The sequence below is a fragment of the Mugil cephalus genome, chromosome 19, assembly GCF_022458985.1.
Source record: "Mugil cephalus isolate CIBA_MC_2020 chromosome 19, CIBA_Mcephalus_1.1, whole genome shotgun sequence".
NCBI classification, from domain to species: Eukaryota; Metazoa; Chordata; class Actinopteri; order Mugiliformes; family Mugilidae; genus Mugil; species Mugil cephalus.
Genome location: NC_061788.1, coordinates 14,917,835 through 14,938,769, shown reverse-complemented (window position 1 = coordinate 14,938,769; position 20,935 = coordinate 14,917,835). Strand labels below are relative to the sequence as shown.

General features: G+C 43.8%; 1 protein-coding gene across 10 annotated transcripts in view; it reads right to left on the bottom strand.

The window, feature by feature from the left end:
• ank1b (ankyrin 1, erythrocytic b) overlaps positions 1–18,467 on the bottom strand; it is a 73,135-nt gene extending 54,668 nt beyond the window's left edge. For all 10 annotated transcript variants that reach the window (XM_047569334.1, XM_047569336.1, XM_047569340.1 and 7 more), the window contains exons 1-2: positions 18,371–18,467; positions 17,474–18,285 (exon numbers count right to left, since the gene is read on the bottom strand). In XM_047569334.1, the coding sequence (XP_047425290.1) occupies positions 17,474–17,599 (126 nt within the window). In that variant the 5' untranslated portion in view covers positions 17,600–18,285; positions 18,371–18,467. The remainder of the gene's footprint in view (positions 1–17,473; positions 18,286–18,370) is intronic.
• Between the last annotated feature and the right edge of the window lie 2,468 nt (positions 18,468–20,935).

The window sequence follows — 20,935 nt, the reverse complement described above, 5'->3', positions numbered from 1 at the left end:
CAGCTTCGTCATTTTAGTTAATACATAATAAATACACAAATTAACTGAAAAACTTTTTATGAGTAGCAATGCATATTTTTTTTAAAAAAAAGAAAACACCACAAAACTGCACTATGTCACTGTTGCGCAGCAGTGTTACTGGGCCAGCACATTTACACGAACAACAGCGTGTAATCTGGAACAATTTTAGAGGAGGATTTATTTTCAGATGCTTCTTCAGATATTTTTGAGCTAAGAGGCTTGGTGCTGATTGTCTGATGCAGTATTAACTTTCCTCAGCGCAGAGTCGTCTGTGATTACTCAATCAGCTTTAAGAGGTTGTGGAGTGAAAAAAAAAAAAGAAGCACAACACGATTTAGAAGTTGATTTGAGCTGATCATCCAGAACTTGACCATAAACGTGCACTGGCACAAAGATGCAGTGTGCACTCTTGCTGACTTTTAAAATCCTTGTTGTGAACATCAGAAAAAAGCTCTATTTGATTTGCTGGTATTGCCAGTAATGTAATTCATTCATTGTGAACCTCAAATCTAGCATGAACATCTTAAAAGTTTGACATTTTAGAAAATAAAATATAAAGCACAGAGACTGGAAAAAGAAGCAATAGCGAGCTTGGCTCCGTCCACAGGCAGAGTATTTATAGCTCTGAGCATTTGCCAGACAAGCATCAGAGACTCGGGACAGGACGTTACTGACTGCATTCTTTGAAGAAAACAGACAAAAACATAACATGTGATTATAGAACAGTTACTCGATAATAAAAACACACGTAATTGGTACCAGTCCTCTCATTGCATTCTCCACTAGTAGGGATAAGCATACAAAGTGCCTATAAAATGCTTTTTATTGCTTTTATAAATAAAAGCATATCATTTGGGTTATTTTTCCCCAACAAAATTACAAAAAAAAAATAACTAAATAAAATATGTCAAGGTATAAACAGATTAATACAGAGGCATATTAATTAATTAAATGTAAAATAAATGTCTGCATTTAAATTCACCTTAAACTATTTCCTTCGAGGTGTTTCAAATGTGTAACATTGCTGCAAGTCGCTGAACGTGATTGAAACTAAAAAATTTGGATGATAAAAAAGTACACTTAAAAACCTCTTTAAATTTTTGATCCAACGTGGCAAAAAAATGCATTTTTAATGGACCGAAGTCCTCCGTGAAAAGACGGAAGGAGAGCAAAGCCAGCGGCTCATAAATGGTGCATTAAGACACAAAAAACTGCCAAAACAGAAACGGGGGGAAGTAGCCAAAAGGAAGCCGGCGAGGGGAAAAAAAAATACGCGGAGAAGCTGGGAGCCGCTGTGTCTGAAAGTCATGTGCGCATAACTAATGCAAAGCACTCAGCTGCACATGAGCGATGATTGCACTCCCATAAGGCCAATATACAATCACTGTGACGGGAGGGAGCAGTCAGTAAAGGGAGGAGCGGGGGGTGATGGATAGGAAGGAGGAGGAAAGGAGGAAGGACGGAGGGTGCGGATGAGAAGATGGAGGGGTCAGATAATGTAAAACTAAATAAAGGAACTCATAAAGGGCATAAAGGGGTTATGACAGAATGAATGAGTAAAAGTTAAAAAGATGATAAGGAGTGTGGAGGTGGAGGTGGTGGAGGAGGGGCTAAGACTGCAGCTAAAGGGGACGACAAAACCTCCACATGTCGAAGTTTACAATGCAGATTAGAGACACAAAGGTCCCTGGACAGGCATGTGCACGCTACATTATACATTTATTTATGCGTGAGACGATGCAGAATATGTTTCACTGTTACAAATCCTCAGCTTCGAGAGCTTCGGTTTCAGGGTCTCGCGGACGGCGCGCTCGGACGTAGAGGTCGGGCTCAAGACGGATAGAAGAGGGATGTGAGAGACGGCACGTGCTAAGGCAACCAATCCGTGTGTGACGAGAGAGATGGATGGATCCCCAGCGAGAGATTTTCTTTTCGCTTGTGCTTCCTCGACGGGAAGAAGTCAGAGGCCACGGTCACCTCTGGGGCTGGCTACGATGCATTCAGAGACACTACAGCAAGGTCAGAGATTTCTTGTTCCAGTAAGAAGAGCCATAGCAGGATATGCATAATCGTTACACTTCTCCGCTACGAGTCTAAAATCCATTAGTCAAGATTAACGTACAATCAGTAAATGCAAAGATTCAGTCTTTAAAGTCAGTCGGTTTATGTGTCCTTCTATCTAACAATAGCCCATCAGTTGAGGTCTACCAATAGAGAATCATATGCAGGGACCTGGACCCGCCCCAGCTGGCGTGAGGTGATAGACGGGCTACACCCTGGACCACACAGAAAAAACAGATTCTACATCTACACCAAATATAGAACCAGAGTCCCCTCCCTGATAAAATCATCCGCAGGTGACAGCGCAAAGCATTTTACCAGGAGGGCACTCCAACATTCCCGAACACACACACACACACACACACACACACACACTGTACGGTGCACGTCCATTTAAAGTCGCGCTCACGGGAAACAGAAGCTTCTCTGTTCAGCTCTGCTGTCTCCAAAGATGACACACTGTTGTAACACTTCTAGCTTCTGCACTGTCAGTTTATCACTCCGTCCTCCCCCATCCATCTGTCATCTGCTCCTTCCGAGGTGATCTCAGGCCAACGCTGAGGGCGATGCCGTTGCCTTTGGGCTTTGGTACAACAAGTCTGAGCATTTTTTTTTTTTTATTATTATTATCGTACGTTGGCAAAATCACATTGACACATTTCCATATAGGCGTACCAAAACTGAACATAAAATATCTTATTGTGTATCTTTTCTCGGTTATACAGCATATACACCGACCAGGCAGAACATTACGACCACCTTCGTTGATGTGGGTTGATGGGTGGGGCCTCTGTGGATCATCCCACAGACACCTGATTTTTCATGTTTCGTGTGTGTCATCCATAAAGCTCAGTGAACACAGAGTTCAGTGTTTATATTTTGATTCAATGTTCATTATTTATGTTTGTAGACCAGGTGGAATTATTTATCACATATGTATGGACATAATATGCTACACAAAATACAAAAAAACATGCTTGCAGAAGAAAGTTGTTCAAATACGCATCTTTAAATGTTCTTATCTCAAACTCTTGAGGCCTGAAAGTAAAGTAGTGTGATGATCTCTGTCGGTGCCATATTGCTTTAACACACAACCTGATCTATTCTTAAATATCTGCATACGAGCACATTGTGGTACATGAAAAAACGGAAGCCTTTTAGCTTGTGCAATTAGGTGCATTAAAACACAGCGCATCAGTACGACAGATAAAACCAGCTGAAAGTGAAAGTGAAAACACTGCCTGTGCATTAACAGTAAAGTCACTATAAGGTCACTGCAGTATGACTCAGTAGTTGAAGGCACAGTTGGACGTTGGATGTCAGAGTATCTGTGTCTGTGGCCTGGGAGGGAGAGATAAATGGGCTGGGAGGCGTAGGGGAGGTCGGCGCGGTGGGTGGGGGGCAGGCCGTTGCGGCCCCGTCGTGACGTTGACTGACTGACTACCAAATCAGCCTTGTCATGAATCAGGACTGCAGAGAGCTGTGGAGCTGACACATACTAACTCACACAAGCACACTGACAGGCCCGGGGTAAACGCACACAATCTGTACGTGAAGTCATGTGAACTAACTCCGATGCTAAAGCACACACCAGCGTGGAAACGTGAATTCATGTGCGTGTGCACATTGCAACATGCTAGGTCGTCTTCAGTGTTGCTAGTAACAGGCAGTCACAGACATATGCTCCTCACTGCAGGATGTGCAGACTCCAAACCTGCATGTGTCAGCTTAGAGCCCACAATATGTTGTACGTACAAAGGACACAAACCACATCACCGGGCCTCCACATGAACAGTTGTCAAAAAGTAGCCGGTTTATAAGCCGGCTACTACCCACACGGTTTATTCAAAATGTTCAAAGTGTAATTTATGTTTGAAAAAATTTTCATTTCTCCCACCACGAACGCGAGGCAGCAATTTCTCATGTGTAAACCGCACCCAGGCCTGAAAGCTAACCTCTCAGAAGCAGCACCCAGCGGGGATAGAAATGCCTTCAATTCCTCTCTTCACTTCCTTTCTCAACCTGGAATGCACACACACAAGGAGGAGAGGCCGTTCGTCCTCCCAGATTTCACAGAAGACAGAAAGATACAGTAGCAACATTAAAGCCATACGCTGTGCACCATAGGAACAAAATGAATGGATCATCTAGATATTTACTGTCACTTGTAGATAAAACAAGTACAAGCACTCGTTGCAGTAACATCGACATGCTTTATACCTAACGGGACTTTTTATTTCATATATGTTTAATATATTAGGATTGAAACTTGTTTCATTTGATAGCGATTCAGAATATTGTCATATTGCAATTATGTCAATAATATTTGACTTTTTCTGCTTCCTCTTGAAAGCACTCTCACTGCGGTCTTGTGACTGGTCTGGTTTAGCATAACTAGCTCAACAAAGAGAAAGCCCGGGCGTGATGGACATCCAGGACATGACAGGAGATGAAACTCTTAGAGCACCATCAGGCCTTTTTTTTTCAATTTTAAAAGTATAATGATACTTTAACGATACGATTAAGAGCTGTGGAAATGCCACTTAATTCGTACAGCAATGACCAAGACTAAATGTTTAAAAACTGAAATATTTCTAAATCAACTGACACTGAATTGGTAACACAGTAGCTACTTTAAAGAACGTAAGGAAACATAACGTGACAGAGAAAACCAAATATATAAGAAACGGGATGAAGAACGCTCTCAAACATCTCTGATTACAGATAATGAAGACTGAGGTGTTCGTAGTCGTGCGTATGCTGTATGTAACCTGAGCGCAGTGAAGGGTCCCTCCTGTGCATGTCTGTGTTACTGACAGCAGGTCGGCACTAATCACCCAGAGGGTGCAGACTCATACCAGGAAGCACCACGCTGCTGGAGGCCTGGGGGGGGGGCTGATGGAAGATGGAGGAGGAAAAGTCACACAGGACAAAGACAGACAAAGATCACAGGAGGGACACTATGGCGATGAGGACCACTGCTGTTTCTAAAGATAGCAGTGACACAGCAACGACATTAACAGTTACGCCGTAAATCTCTGTCTTACTGTCATTAATGTAACAACCGTGACACCTGATCAGGCCTCTCCGTAATGAAGTGGGGTATATTTATACCTTAACGTCTGTGCTCAGAATGAAATATCACGAAGATGACAAAACAAGACAATGAATATGATATTAGGAAACCTTATCAGCTGCTCCTAAAATCAATTTCGCCAAACCGGGCAATTCATCTGGACGCGCCACCATGAGATGAACATGGCAATATCTCAGCCGCTAACTGCCACGGCCGGCGTGATGGACTTCGCGGGATTGCGACCCGTTCCCCGAGGCCAATCGATAAAGTCATCTCCTCATGATTCAGCATTCTGCGCAGGTTCACTGGGGCTGTTTTGCCCGTGAGGAGCTATTTATCAGCGGGGGCGAACCCCAGGTCCACGGGTCGGGCCTGAATCACATCGTCCGGCGGCAGGGGTTAAAGCGCGGCCTGTTAATTTAGAGCCGAGCCACGTGCCTTGTCCCGAGAAGCCAGCCAAAAAACTATTTTCTATAGACGATATCAGAGAAGAGAGTCGCGGGGTGAGATAATTAGAGTAACTGGAATACTAAATGAATCCTGCTCTGGGCCAAAGCAGACACCGAGGCGATCACAGCGATGCTCACAAGTTAACAAAGCTCAGTCTGAGGTTAAACAAATTCACTAAAACGGATTATCAAACGCCGTCCGAGCTCGCGAGCTGCTGAACAACTGTGCTAAGTGGGTAGAAGCGCGGATGTGTCGTATGATGTCGCAGCGAGAAGTGAGTGAGCCCGGGCTATAATAAAACCGTATCCACCGAGGAGGGCTAAAAATATGGGCTAGACAAGCTGACAAGCTGCATTGGCAGAAAGCTGCGCTTCATTCTGAGCACCATCAATCTCAGCCGCATCCTTCGGCGCTTGTTGATGCTGTTGATGTGGAGTGTCTCGGCGAAAAAATGCCTATACGTAAACAATAAATGTCAGGCCGGCACAGAAAAGGAAGATTTCCTAGTACGAAGCTGTGTTTGAATAAAATGCCCGGATATTAGTCGTGATTCATTCTGACGGACTGTTCCACCTTGAAAAGACAAACAAACTTCTTTCATATCACACAAACACGTGGCCTTGAGGTCAATAAATGTATTAACCATTTTAACAAACTCACAAAATCTTTATTAATGGGTCATTGTGATCCCTAATGTCTTCATTATTTCCAAAATTAAAAATAGCACCTCAGAGGTTCCAGCTCTTAAAGTATAGAGTTTTCTCTATTTCCACCGGGCGATGCAAATGATACTACTACTCAATGAATCAATCACTTCAGACTTGGTTCTCTGAATAGTAATGACAGAGAAGGAGGCTCTGCCAGTTAAACTGTGGGATTATGGGATGCTTTAATGCATTCTGTGTGCATATTTGAGAGGCGGCGTGTTGCTCCTCCCACCTTGGCCTTCCCCCTGCGGGACCACTGGTGCAGAGCCAGCACACAAACACCCCGTCACCCTGTCAGTCATGCGGCCTTAAAACAGCTGAGTCAGACTCGCCGCTTCGTTAGAGTCTCGCCACGATACACAAATATTTCAGCTTGCAGGGGTTCGGGTGAGTCATGGACGTGAGAGCAATGGTGTAAGAAGCGAAGGAAGAGGAGAGAGTGTAAGAATTTAAGACACACGTGCAATAAATCGATAGCTGGGGTCCGGCATTGCGGTATCGCAGAGTGTGGCGCTCATCGGTTCGGTCAGATACTCAACCTTCCTCAGGGCGTCGCAACGCTGCTGTTCCACGGCCGGTCTGAATGAGCGTTTCTGCTAACCAGCATCACACGCAGCTGATCAGAGACTCTGCTCCGTCCTCTTGTGACATTTATAATATAAGATAATAGGAAGTAAACAAAACAGACGAGAGGATGCCGAGATACGTAGGACTCTTCAGGGAAGGGGTGAAACTCTGTCGTCCCTTCTGCCGTTTTACAGTCGAGCCCTTCTCCGGTTTTTTATTTTGTAAACAGGGTCGAAGGGCTGAAATGATGAAAACATTCTCGACTGCAAGCAATATTACATTTCCATCTGTTCCTGTGTTCCTGCTAGCTCGATCATCGTCTAAACGCTGGAAAAATCACATCTTATGACTCACAGGCTGTTCTGGCACAGGGCGGCGTTAACACTTATTTAGCGTACGCGGCCTCAGACGCTGTGTTTAGGCCGGCTAATGGCTGACTGTCCTATGGATGACTTGTTCCACATGTTTTTTTTTTTTGCTGGAGTTGCCCTTACAGACACCACGCATTATAATGCTCTTGAATGCCGCAATGCTGATAGGTCTCTGAAACACAGGGGAACGTGGACAGGAAGCTTAAGAGAGTAGATTTTATTTAGAGTGCTGCCTAATGTGGAAATGTGTTTAAATCAATCTTTGCCTAATTATGTCCCACACTCTCAGTTTGTCAAATAACAAGTGTCAATATTGGATCAATAGCCTGTGGACAACACCATCATGGTGTTAAAAGAGGATAAAGGGTTGGATGGATTTATGGAGGACGACATGCGGTGGGATGCATTTGGTGTGGTGGGATTTTCTAGCAAACCAATCCTCCAACGTGCACACCACGCAGTAAATTAACTGTAACATTGAAATGAGAGGATTTCAGCCCTGTCATGCTCTGTTGCTGCTCATGTTTGAAAACAGACCCTGACATTTTTCATTTGCATATGTAAATTTCTAAACTACTTAAGTCCGGGGCATGGCTCGACTGCTCAATGATGCATAGCACTAATTTTTGGAAACTTTAGAAACTTCTGTGTTTTTAGCTATATTCTTTAGGAGTGAGGATTAGGTTAAACGCAATTGCATTTTTACTTCCTGGATTTTATTTTGCAGTATTCCTCTTTAAGGTGAAAATGATGTAGATTAGCATTTTTTTTTAGCACAAAATCACAAAAGCGTCGCAAATTTAGTGACCAGTGATCTTTCTGCCAGACACACTAGACAAGAGGAACTAACCAATGATGTCACACCGGTGACGCCGCTTTAATCTTGGACGAGAGAGGTTTGAAAACACAGCTGCAGTTCCCGCTTACAGCCATAGGGGTCGCCAAAGAGCATGACAGACCTTTGAGATTGACACTTTAACGTCGGGTTTTTCAATTTGCTGCTTATGTAGCAGCGTGACTTTGGAGAAACAGATTGATGAACAAACCCCAATTTAAGGGGCTTCTTTTCAGCAGCCTAATGGCCTTCATCAGTGTAATTTGTTAAATACTGAGAAAACTAAGCAAACAAATAGCTAATAGGCTGACTCTATCTTTCAGTGTAACCCAGAATTAATGAGTGTATAGGACTTTAGGATGAACACTGGCTCCTGCAGCTCATTACTTAAACACAATAACAATAGGCAACATTGCAGTAGGATGCACTTATCGACTTTCAATCACTACTTATGAAAAAGGTGCACGTTTAGCAGCTTTAGCAGCTACCAGCGACTTCTACACTTCTTAAGCCTGCAACGAGAACAAGAAACAAACAAACACAATAAGCGTTTGTTTTGACCAGTGAAAACCGGTAGCAAGCGCAGTGAAATGAAGGTGAAGAAAAAAAGATGGAGGAAGGAGACAAAGCACGGGAGAGATGTGAAGGAGAGCAGGCTAAGATGGAAGGATGGAGAGAAAGATAACACCACCAGGACTGAGAATACGTGGAGAGGCAGAAAGATAACCAACGGAGAAAGGCAATGAGGACACAGTGGATGAACAAACACTTGCAACACTTTCCTTCCTTCCATCTAGAGTTTAAAATTGAATTAGCAATGAAGTATTTATACAAGTGCAGTGTGGAGTTTCCAACTCATTGCCTCTGTACAGTAGACAGCAAAGGAGAACAGAGCAGACGACTGGAAAACATTCTACTTCTCATACGTACATACATGCAATGGGCTAAATGACATATTTACAGCGATAAACACATGACACAAAGAATTATGGTAGAATCGAAAAAGTAGCAGAGGGGTGACAAGGATTTGGAGTCGGCGGAGGAGATAATACTCTGGTTGAGTATCTTCTAGCTGCCTCCCATAACTGTCACGCTCCCGGCCTTGCTGCCGTCTGTGAGTGCTGATGCAAGCTCTGTTAGACCAGACTGAAGTGATAGCAGTGAATAAATGGCAGCTGGAACTTCTGGAAACCACTGATGTTATATTTTAGCCTTTTCACTTGTTAGCTAAGAAACCAATACTGTTTACAAGAATCGTACCGTTACAACCCAAACATTTAGATTCTATCCGGATGTGTGCGTTTGTGCGTACGTGAGCGCTGTCATCCTGCAATGATTGGTTATTGAGTGATGAGCCTGAAGATGGGGGAGCCGTTCCATCGGCCGTCAGACAGCAATCCCAGTGACACATGACACCACTCCTGACCACACACAATCAAACCACCCCCACTAATACATGCTACAGTGGATAGGAAAAAAAGTAAGGGCAGTCCATAAAGGTTTAGCATTGCTTATTCATATTATAATTTTCCATCCCATGTCATTTAAAGCCACATGGCTGGTGTCCCAAACTGACTTGAATAGGACTTGGGTTTTTATAATAGACTAATAATCTAGGTTAAAAGATTCAATGAGATAGGAAGCACTGACAGGTACCTAATGTTTACTTCAACTGACATGAAAAGGTCAAACCATGACCTAAAGTCCAGTGGAAAAGTGAAGACTTGTAGCAGCATTGGGTCACAAAACATCTCTAATACAACATTTTATAACATTTTAGAGAAACTTACTGCTCTTGTACTCATGGAATATGGGTCTACAATGTAAAAACAACAATAGCTACTCATTACCTGGCTGCTATTGAGGGTCTTAGCCTTCACCTGCTTGGCAGTTATTCAAGTCCATCTCAGCTAGTCTAAAAGAATCCAGCCAGCATGGAAGCTAGTAACATCTAGCAGCGTGTAGAAAATTAGCATCATTGCATGATGTTACCAACGTTCATCGAGCAGAAATGTGTTCTGGGAATATCTGGGTCCAAATATCAGCTCTCCAAAGCTCATTAGTGGACACCTCTGGAAAAGACACCATCTATTCTGGCTCCATATGATGGGTGGATCAGAAAAGTCCTCTGTGATCCAAAGAAACAGACCAGGAGGCAAAACCATGAACGCAACCATAGGGATTTGTGTATTCATGTAGGGTTATTATGAAAATAATATACTCTCAAAGTCACTTTAGCCAGAAAGTGAAATGAAACATGTACTTAGTCATCCACCTTCTGCTTCTTCAATTTAATATCAGTTTGCAAACCGCAACCTACTCCCATTGCCAACATGCAGACTCTCATTGGTTACATATTGTAACCCCATATTCTATGAGTAAAGACCTACTAAGTTGCTGCAAAGTGGTTTCAGAACAATATAATGTTGTGAGGTATGAGGTATTGCACATTGCAGGCCATTTATGTAAAATTGTAAGATGTTGTATGTGTACTTTCATATTGCTTATCCTATTAATATACACAATCTTTATTAAACACAGAGATCAATTTCAAGGCAATCCTTGATTTTTGATTAAGCTTTCTGTCCATTAGCCAGAACATCTTCGGCAAAATGAGTGTGGGGCCCACAAAGGAGTCAGACTGTGCCTGAGAGCGGCTGCTTCGGTGCATTAGTGGGCTCCTGTAGGCCACGTTATCCGGGCAGACCTTGAGGAGCACTAATTCCATTACATAATGCCCAGTTTCAGATATAAGTGTGCGTGAGTGTGTGTGTGGCATTGTGCCAGTCTGCATCACTTTCACTTTTCCTGTGATGATTCTTAGGAATTAATAGCGCTCACATGATTTTGCTAATGATCTGTGAGGAGCCGAATGCATCACTACTTAAATTGAAACTGCTCGAGGGGGAAGAAAATGTAATGTTTTAGTTTGGTCTTATTAGATGTGCGGTGAGTTGGAATTAAAATCAGTATATACATAAATCTACAGTGGGGCCAAGCCCAGTAGTTTAAGAGTGTAAATAAAGCAACAAGCTATTCCAGCTATTCTAATCCCAACATTTTGTCCTTTGCTGTCGATCCATGGAAGTCAGATGTCTCATCACCAACCTAGACGTGTCTTCATCCATCTCCTCATCTCTTCATCATCCCACTACATGCAGTGTCATGCTGCATTCACCACAGCAACATCCGTCACTTCAGGCCGCCTGTCGTGTGACCTCAGGGTCAAAGTAAAGTTTGCTAAAAGATTTACAGCTGTTACCCCTCCCTCTGCATGCCGGCACTTCACACCGCTTGGCCTCGCTAATAATGGTGATGGATGCTCTGATTAACAGGTACAGGCTGGCAGATGAGTTGTGAGGCTTGAGGAACTCGCACAAATCCAGACAGCAGACCGATCGTACGGACCATCAACACAGCTCTTAGCATTGGAAATCAATATCAAAACTAATCTAAGTACACAATTAAGGACAAAAAAGGAATCTGTCTTTCAGCGCAAATAGGATTTTAAACATCTGAGCCGTAGTTTAAATGTATTCTTCTATATTTCTATACATACACTAGAGCCTTGAAAGGTTGCAGAATTGCAGCCAGATTAACATACTCAGATTAAGTAATGTAGCTAAAAGGCTTTCTAGATATTTATCAAAGGTGTCTGACAATGCTCGCCTTGATCCGTAGATCAAAATATGTGGCAGTGTCGAGTCCTAGATAAGTCCTCAGAGAGGTCTGATAAATATCGGCCATCATGCTTCTATTCTGGAATCATCCATGTTTTTTTGAGCAGGTACAGATCCGGGGCAACATCAGATACAGTATCTGAGCAGGTGCTCGGTTAGCACGGCGTAGTTGTGTGTAGATAGATGGGTAGCTCCGGTCTCAGATGCAGTGTAATCCTAGGCTGCCAGGTAAATATAGCCTGTGGCTGCTTCGGGCTGAGCAGAGTGCTGCTTTTTTCTGCTCGACCTTGGCTCATCCTGCCCTCCCTTTTCTCCAAGGGGATGAAAAGGCAACAGCTCATATGCTACATATTGCGGTTCCTTTACAACCCCCCGCTTAAAAAAACATGCATGTCTCTAAAAGCCTTCAGGACTTGAGCTGGGCTTTCACCATAGATCAGATGTAACCATCTACGCACGTACAAGTGTATATCAGTCGTGATTACGACTGATTTGATGGCGTCATAGATACGTGGGCCATAAATTCAAATAATTTGACCAACCACACGAAGCCCCAGCTAGCCATCAGCTACTCGCTACTCTCAACTATAGTGCCAACCGTAAATAATATAAAGATGGACGTGGAATTGCTCCTAACAAGTGAAGCCAAAGCAAGTAGACCTCCCCCTGGTGTCTGGCTGTAGTACAGCTGCACCTCCTCCATGTTAGTGGGTGTGACTCGGGATGAACTACAATACTAAAATACACATCAGTTTTTTTTTGTTTCAAGGATGGCTTCTGTCATTTTTGGTAGTTAATAAAATGTTTATTAATGTTCAAGTGTTGGATAAATTTCATTTTAGCTAGTTATCTGATGGAATAGAAACAGGATGTGACATAAAGGCGACAACCAGTTTTCATGCCAACTGCTCCTCAAGTGGTCCGGTGGCAACATAAGAGTTGTAAAAAAAGTAAATAAAAAAGTACAGTTTATAGTCCAACATTTCCTTTTTATCCAGGTCATCGATATTGCAGCTCTGAATGGGTCCACTTTCAGACAGTCAGTTTGGCCAGTGTAAGGAAGATTGGCCATATTTATCCAGTCAATGGTGCCAACGTTAGCCGGCATGATTGTTGAAGAGGGGGAAATGTGAGCAGACTTTAGCATTTATCACAAGTCAATAGTGAATAGACCGTGCTCACATCATGGAGACCTCGCATGCAAACTCAACAACACTTCTCTCTGCACAGCGACACGCGTACTTTATGCTTTCGTGTGTTATCGTCTCGACTCCCTGCAGCTTTAAACTGCCTGACCTGAAGTGAATCAATTCACAAAAGCAGTTCGCAGTGGTCAGAGGAGTAATGGCTCAGGCAGAAACGTGTGATACAGTGTGTGTCTTTCCACTGTGCCCTGCAACGGCATGAATTACCTAAACGACCAATTAATAAGCTAAAAACAGTGACTTAAGTATTTATGGAAGTGATACAAATTTTAATTACCAAAGTTACAAACATGCCTAAAAAGGGCTTCTGGTGTCATGATCCCATGTGTTGTTTTGTATGATGACAAAAGTGGCAGAGAAAGGGAGGAGAGAGGCAGAAGAGAGTTTTGGCTAATTAGTGTTGAGTATCCATAAGGTTACATAAAAGTGGAATGAGATACCCCGAAGGCCTGGTACTACACACACATACGCACAAACTGCACGCGCACGCACACAAGCAGCTCCTGTGACACGAGAACGCACGACAAAGAGGACACGCCGTCCATTAACAAAATCTCTGGATCCATTGTATTAAGTGCAAGCCTGGAGGAAACTGGGAAATGCACTGGTCCAAGGAGCCTCATGCTGAGACGTAAAAGGTTTTCACCTCCCAGATCAGTTTATCTCATTGGTTACCGTGAAAATGACCTACACGAATGCTCTTTCATGGGCTTCTGTTATTCGGCTGTTGTTGTAGCCCTATGGCTGGAAGACGGAATAAGTGGTATGTAATGCACTCCAGCTAAAATAGTTCAAGTAAATGTTATATTCAAACTATTATTCATAGTCATACTTTGAGGAGTTGTTCCCAGCAGATTGTACCTGGGTTCTGCCTCAGTATTATTTGGGCATATTTAAATGGAAGTTCCCAGATAAAACAAAAGTCGTTACAAACACAATCCTTTCCATGATGAAGTTCATAACTTCACAGTGTATTTGCCACCGCTGCATGCTTGCATCACCACCCTACTAGGGTCCACAGGTTGACTACTCATCTGCGTTTGCAAATGAACAACAGAAAATGATGAAAATGTTCTTTTCTTGTGCACGGTCTGCGGGCTGCACCGCACAGTGAGTCAGCGCTAAGGCGTCCGCAGACTCACTGATCATCATGAGCAAAGAGCAGTTGCATGACGTGCACAGGAAGCAGCTCCTCGTTTTTAGCCTGTTTGGACAGTCACTACCGAGAAGTGTTGCTGGTGACAGGTCACACCAGCTGTCACTCATTTAAAGACCTTTGTGGAGTTTTTGACTAGTACTGTACACAAATACAACGTCATACCGGTGGTGTTCCACTGATCTACACGTGGCAGCAACGGGCCAAGATATACCACAACGTGCTGAAATGAAAGAGAAGAAGAAAGTAATAAAAGTAGTTTTGGATTTAAAATACTAACATGGCTTTGGATGTACACTCGAAATGTTCGGTAGAGGTCAAAGAGATACACATTGCATTTCAGTGGTTATTGTCAAATTTTAAATGGGCTTACACAGCATTTTACACATTTTACTAATCCCACATGTATTCATGAACACATTCTGGCACGTTCTTACGTAGATTTTCAGTTTTTGAGATTCACACATTAAGAAGTAGAAGACAGAGGTGAAGTAGATGACTATGGAGGTCTATTCCAAACCTACTCTAAGCCAGCAGAACTACTTTCTCAGCGGAATTCCTAACTACATCACCGTCCAGCCTGTCCAGAGCTGCGACAGCCTCTGAGCTGGCACACTGCTGGATAACCTTTGTGCGACGGGAGGAGCAGGGAAGAGAGATCCCATCATGCCGAGTTTGATTTACATCTAGCGCGGCCAATTAACAATCCCCGGATCATTAAGACCTGCCTGTGCCTCCTCTTCCCCTCTCTTTCTCTTTGACTGGCTCCCTCGCTCATTCCAGGCGCATAGCAACAATCTACCGGAGGAAGAAAGACAGATTCAGAGAGAGACGGAGGGTGAAGTGGCACGGAAGATGATTGAGGTGAAGGTGGGGGAGAGAGGCCAATCAGAGGCAGTGAAGCAGAGATGGGTTTCTGCTGCAAACTTTTCCTTATCGCAGCGTGAAACGGGCTACGGGCTTGTAAAATCCAGCAGCCTACGACGTCGTACGCTGCCCAGTAAAACAAAGTTAAAATGAAGGGAATAGGACTTGCTGAGTTTTCTTGAAGATGCTTCACCGCTCGTTCTAAATGACTGGTTCAGATTTTTATTAGGAACTATTGTGGGTGGAGTATCTGGTTGTGACATGTGAGTTTCAATTGTGCAAATGTTCCTCCTGTAAACATAAATGAAAAAAACCCAACATGAGGGATGTCGCATTTGTTTTGTAAGAATATATCCCGCATGTAAACCAATGTTTGACTGCACTGACCCGCATATAAGATACTGAAACTATGCATTAATAATAACTGGAGGTTGTCTTATACTCGAGGACTGCACAGTTATGAACACTAGATATCAGCTATTTTCCATTTATAGCACGTCTTTGAGAGCGTTCATTAGCCCAGTTTAACCTGGAGGAGTTCTGGAGGCTCATGTGTTTTACTACGGAGGAAGAGACGACAACTGAACAGTTTTATAATGAGGCTCATCCTATGTTTGGACCAATATGGGATGTAGCTGTTCAATGTCTGACCTATATACTATCAGACCCTCCGACTCAGACCATTGAAATAATATGACTTGCACATTATGTCTTAACATATGCAGAGACTTCATCTTCTCATGAAGCACAAGAGGAGATGTGCTTGAATGTCTTAGTTTTGGTGTTGCAAAGCGTTCACTGTCTGGCTGAGACACATATAAATGTCATCTGTCAGTTCTGAGCCGAGCGTATCCAGGGTTCACACCTGTGGCAACGATTTTCAGAATCCTGTTTGAGTTATTTAAGTTGCTAAAATCAAAGCCACAGTCAACACGGTTACACAGCCTGACGCGATCACTTCATGTTACAGTGTCAAATGTAATTCAATAACAGATTGTGTAATCTTTGCATAATTAGTATCCACATGACGTAATCTTCAAGTCAGATTCTACGATTCCACTGTTTCTGTTTAAGGGGCTGTTGCTTTAAACGTTGTTCTACTGAGCAAACAAGGTAGTTTTTGTTTAAGTTCTCAATATGTGACAACACGTTATGGAAAAGCTGAACGAGTTAAACAGAATCGCTGGTTCAGTTTGGTCTAGGAAACTCCAAAATATTGTGTTCAAGGCAAACACGAGCTGTTAAGAGATTAAGAGAATAATGAGATTAGACCCCATTTTTCCCTACATATTCCATTTGCACCTACTGCGCCGTCCTTTGTCTTTCTGTTCTTCTGACAAATGCACATTCTCTCATAAACACATAAACACATTCATCTCACAGAGCGAATATATAAAGACCTGTACACACACGGTCGCTTGACTGCAACGTTGGAGAGACGTTGCAAACGACAGAGGGCTGGCATTCTGTTGAACGCTAAGCCTCTGAGCACAGTGTAACGTGAATTAAAAAAAAATAAATAAAAAGGGGAGGAAAAATCATTATGTTCAATGAAAACCTTTAACCACAGAACGCCTCTTTTCATAAATCATTTCAGCGCTGCCAAGCATGAGCACGAGGCGTCACAACCCCAATAAAACCTGCACCTAATGGCAGGAAAAGAGAGGGAGAGCGCAGGGGAGAAGTGAAGAGGTGAACGAGAGCTCCCCGTGCCCACGGACCCCCGTGCCTAGTTTTTGAGAGCTACGTTTTCTAAACCGAAAATATCGCTGGCGAATCGTTGCAACAGATTGCTCCTTTGGATCGCACGCGTGCAGCGAAGGCACACACAGATGCGTTAAAAGCTGCATCTATTATTAGCGTGTACCTCCATTTTCCCCCCTCCATTTTATACCTTACCCGATGGAAAAAAAAAAAAAAAAAAAAAAATGTAATATGGGGGGAGACACCAAATCTGAGAGCGCAGGTTCTCAGGAGAGAGTAGAGCAGGAAACGCACGTTAATGGTGATGTGATTACGTGCGGGAGGATACATGTACGTGCAGTACATTGAACTTGCATTTCATTAATATGAATAAGCTGCACCCACACAAGGCAGAATCCCCCCCCCCCAAAACGCGTGACATGGATAAAAAAAAAAAAAAAAAAAAATCTCCTGTTATTTAACCAACAGCACGCACTCGTCACACCTCCGATGACATTAACAGTTGTCCTGAGACTCCTTTTCCTTCGCCCGGAGCTCGCGGAGCAGACGCAACCTGCGCCGGAGCATCTGTGCTCGACTGATTAGCCTCCACACGCTGGCACACGCACCAGCTGAGGCCGTGAGACCAACAGTGTTATTATACATGTGTAATTGCATCGTAACCGATCATGCACGATGGGCGCAGTGAGAGAGAGAGAGAGAGAGAGAGAGAGGTAGGGGCAAAGATGGATGTAAGAGTCACCTCCCCTGTCTCTTGAGACAGACAGCCTTACCCTGCGCTTGCGGTCCCTGGATCGATTTCTCTTTTTGATCTTCTCCTCCTCCTTCTCCCGCTGCTCCTGGGCGGCGGCCTCAGCGAGGTCCTTAGTCTTGCGGAGCTGCTTAGCGGCTTGCGCCATGGTGCCGCTGTCACTGCTGCTGCTGCTGCCGCTGCTGCTGCTGCTCCAGTCCTCCTACCGGTCGTCCCTGTTTTCTCCTCCCGTGCCCCCCCCCCCCTGTCCCCCGAGCACCGTCACTCACTACCTCCTCTCTGGTGGCCGCCACGACATGTGTGTGGAAGGCGGGCGGCGCGCGCGTCTGTGTCCTCACGCCTGTGTGCGGAGGATGCCGATGCCCCGGCAGCCGCGAGACGACAGCCTCCAGCAGCCACGGAGAGAGATGCTACAGCTAGTGGTGCTGATGCTGCTGCTGCTGCCTGTGCCACGGCTGCTACTCATCCAGTCAAGCCAGCACTGCACCGCACTGCCTCCCCTCCCCCTTCTTTATTTCCTACCTTGCTCCCTCCTCTCCTCCCTCTCCCTCTGCTCGCACAGACCAGTCACGCAGTTCTGTGTTCAGCACAGTGGGGATCCTGCTGCAGAGGTCCCTCCTATCTGTCAGACGTCCTCCTCTCCCGGCTGCCCTGCCTCCGTGCCCCGGTTCTCGTCCGCCGAACGCTTCTCCTCTCTCACGGTCGCGGTTGCTGCGTCTCGCATAATTGAGGCGCAAAAGGCGAGGGCGCCAAAGCTGCAGAGCGCTCCCCGATCGTTTCTCCTCCCGTCGCCTCCCCTCTCTGCGACCGCGGCTTTTCCAGGGCGCCTCCCTCCTGGAAGTGAGAGAAACGGAGGCATGTAAAACAAAAATGGATTTCTGACACACGGGATCAGATTCGTTTTTTTACAGGTGGCTACCGTAAGCCGACGTTTGAGTGGAAGCCTGGGGTCATGTATTAACATCCACGCCGACCCGCTGATCACATGTTTTAGAGTCGGAGGCAGAAACATCAACAACACGAACGCTTCATAAAACCTGCATGTCCTCTCCCCCTCCCCTTTCATTCCACCGCTTTTAATTTTCCATCATATCAGGAGGATACGCTCGGAAGTCTGGCAGCGGTTCAGGAGCGGATGAGTAAACAACAGCTTTAACATCTCTATGTTTTTATGTGAAAAGCCATAACTTTCACTTACTTTGCTGTGAAATCACAAAAGCCTTGACAAACTAAACTATTAACTGAATGAAGTCTTACTCAATTATTTAATATATTAAAGTTTAGCAGGAAATATTTCAGTGTGAGTAACTTGAAATGTAGCAGTCAGGTGAAGTATGGTATGATTCTGAAAGTACTGCACAATCAGTTTGTCGTCTACTTAACATTTACATCTTACTGCGCATGTTCATTCATTTTCATTCCAGTCATATCATGTACTTGCTTTTGTTGTCTGCTGTTCATTACCAGAGGGAGGATTTAGTGACACCAAACTCTCTCTCCGATTTATTCCCTCCTCCACCTCTGCAACTTCGTCTCTCTGCAGAGTAAAGTGTGGCACAGCTTTCAACAGAGAGACCACGTGACAAGACTGGGGATGCATATATGTTAAAGTTCTTGACATTTCTTCCTCGCTAATGTAAGCCCAAACTGTGCTTGCGTACCTCTACGCAACTGGATTTTTCACTGGGCTTTTGTCAGAGTGAGAGCTTTGCATTCCCTCGTGCCTCATGTTAATGGATCTGTTAAGCTAGATGTCATGAACAAAATATATCACACAGCTTTACAAGTATGGAACTAATACTTCCAAAGTTCACATAATAATAATCCTCCTGAATTATAAGTACATTGTAAAGAATTAATAGGAAAATGGTTGCTTGGGACAGGATTTATGCTCTCAGAGCTGTTTATTCGGTGATGTATCAAATGGTCTTTGGCAGGCGCAAATATTTTAGATCGGCAGTCATCTTGACACCAAAGTGACTAAACTTCAGTGGGGCCATTAGTCAAGTGAAGGGTCGTTGCTTCATTAATTCACCTCTTGCAGGGTGAGCTCATGTAGCCTGGGCTTTCATATTCAGCGTGATGAATATGGTCAGTTATTACCTTACAGAGATGTGCACCTAGGTTTGATTACACTGTCTGCAATAAAAATCACATGGTAACTAGCAATGTGTTTTATATTACAGGCGATTATTTCGATGAGAATTTATGTTGTGCCACCTTCAGGTTTGAATTACACTGTCTGGCCAAATAAAAAGTCACCACCTGAGTTTAACTAAGCAAATGGATACGAGCCTCCTATTTAATAATTACTGCATGGGCGATTATCTTTCAGCTGGCAACAAGTTATTTAACTTCAACTGATACAATGAGTAATTTCTCAATTTCTTAAACAACCATGAAGAAAAACAAATCCCGTGGTCAAGGAAAAAATGTTATGTCTGTATGAAAAGGGTCAAATCATTATCATGCATCAAGCAGAGAAAACATCTCAGGAGAATGAAGCAAAAATGCCTAAAATTGGGTTAAGAATTGTCCAATGTATTATTAAAAACTTGAAGGATAGTGGAGAACCAGATGAAGTGATGCACTCACCATGTCTAGTGCCTCCTGCCTGTGGGGGCAATAGGCACTGATTTTTAGAAACATTTAAAAGAGTTCATGGTTTTTGTTGAGCATTTAAAATAATTATGGTTATGAAATGTACAAGTTGTTTGGTTGATTTGGCTTCACTTCCTAATGAAATGCATTTTTTGCCACAGATCTTCTTATTTTACTCTGGACTTCATCACTATATTTTATTACTGTTTCGATTTCTATTACACATGCTGTATATTACTGTAATAAAATGTTGTGGCTGTGTTTGTTTAATGTCCCTGAAATGACCTACTATTTTCGCGGTGCCTTTCCAGTTGTGTCACATGCCATCTGGCACAGCATACTGTGTATCGTCTGGTCTTCTTGCCCCTTTCTTCAAGGAAGAAACGTGGTTGGAAAGGCAGATGAAGTGGTGCACCCATCATGCCCCGTGTCTCCTGTACGAGCCTGTAGGGCAGTGCTACGATCTGGGGTTGCTGCAATTGCTCAGGTTTAGGTTCAACAACATTATGTGGCCAAAGAATGAGGTCAGCTGACGACATGAATATACTGAATCACCAGATTATTCCATCAATGTTTTTTTTTTTCTTCCGTGACGGCACGGGCATATTCCAAGATGACAATGTCAGAATTCATGGGGTTCAAAATGTGAAAGAGTGGGTTCAGGGAGCGTGAGACATGATTTTCACACAGGGATTTGTCACCCCAGAGTCCAGGCCTGAACCCCATTAAGAATCTTTGGGATGTGCTGGAGAAGACTTTGTGCAGTGGTCAGACTCTCCCATCATCAATAAAAGATCTTGGTGAAAGATTAATGCAACTCTGGATGGAAATCAATCTTGTGACATTGGCATAAGCCCATCAAAACTAGTGTGTGCAACTTTTC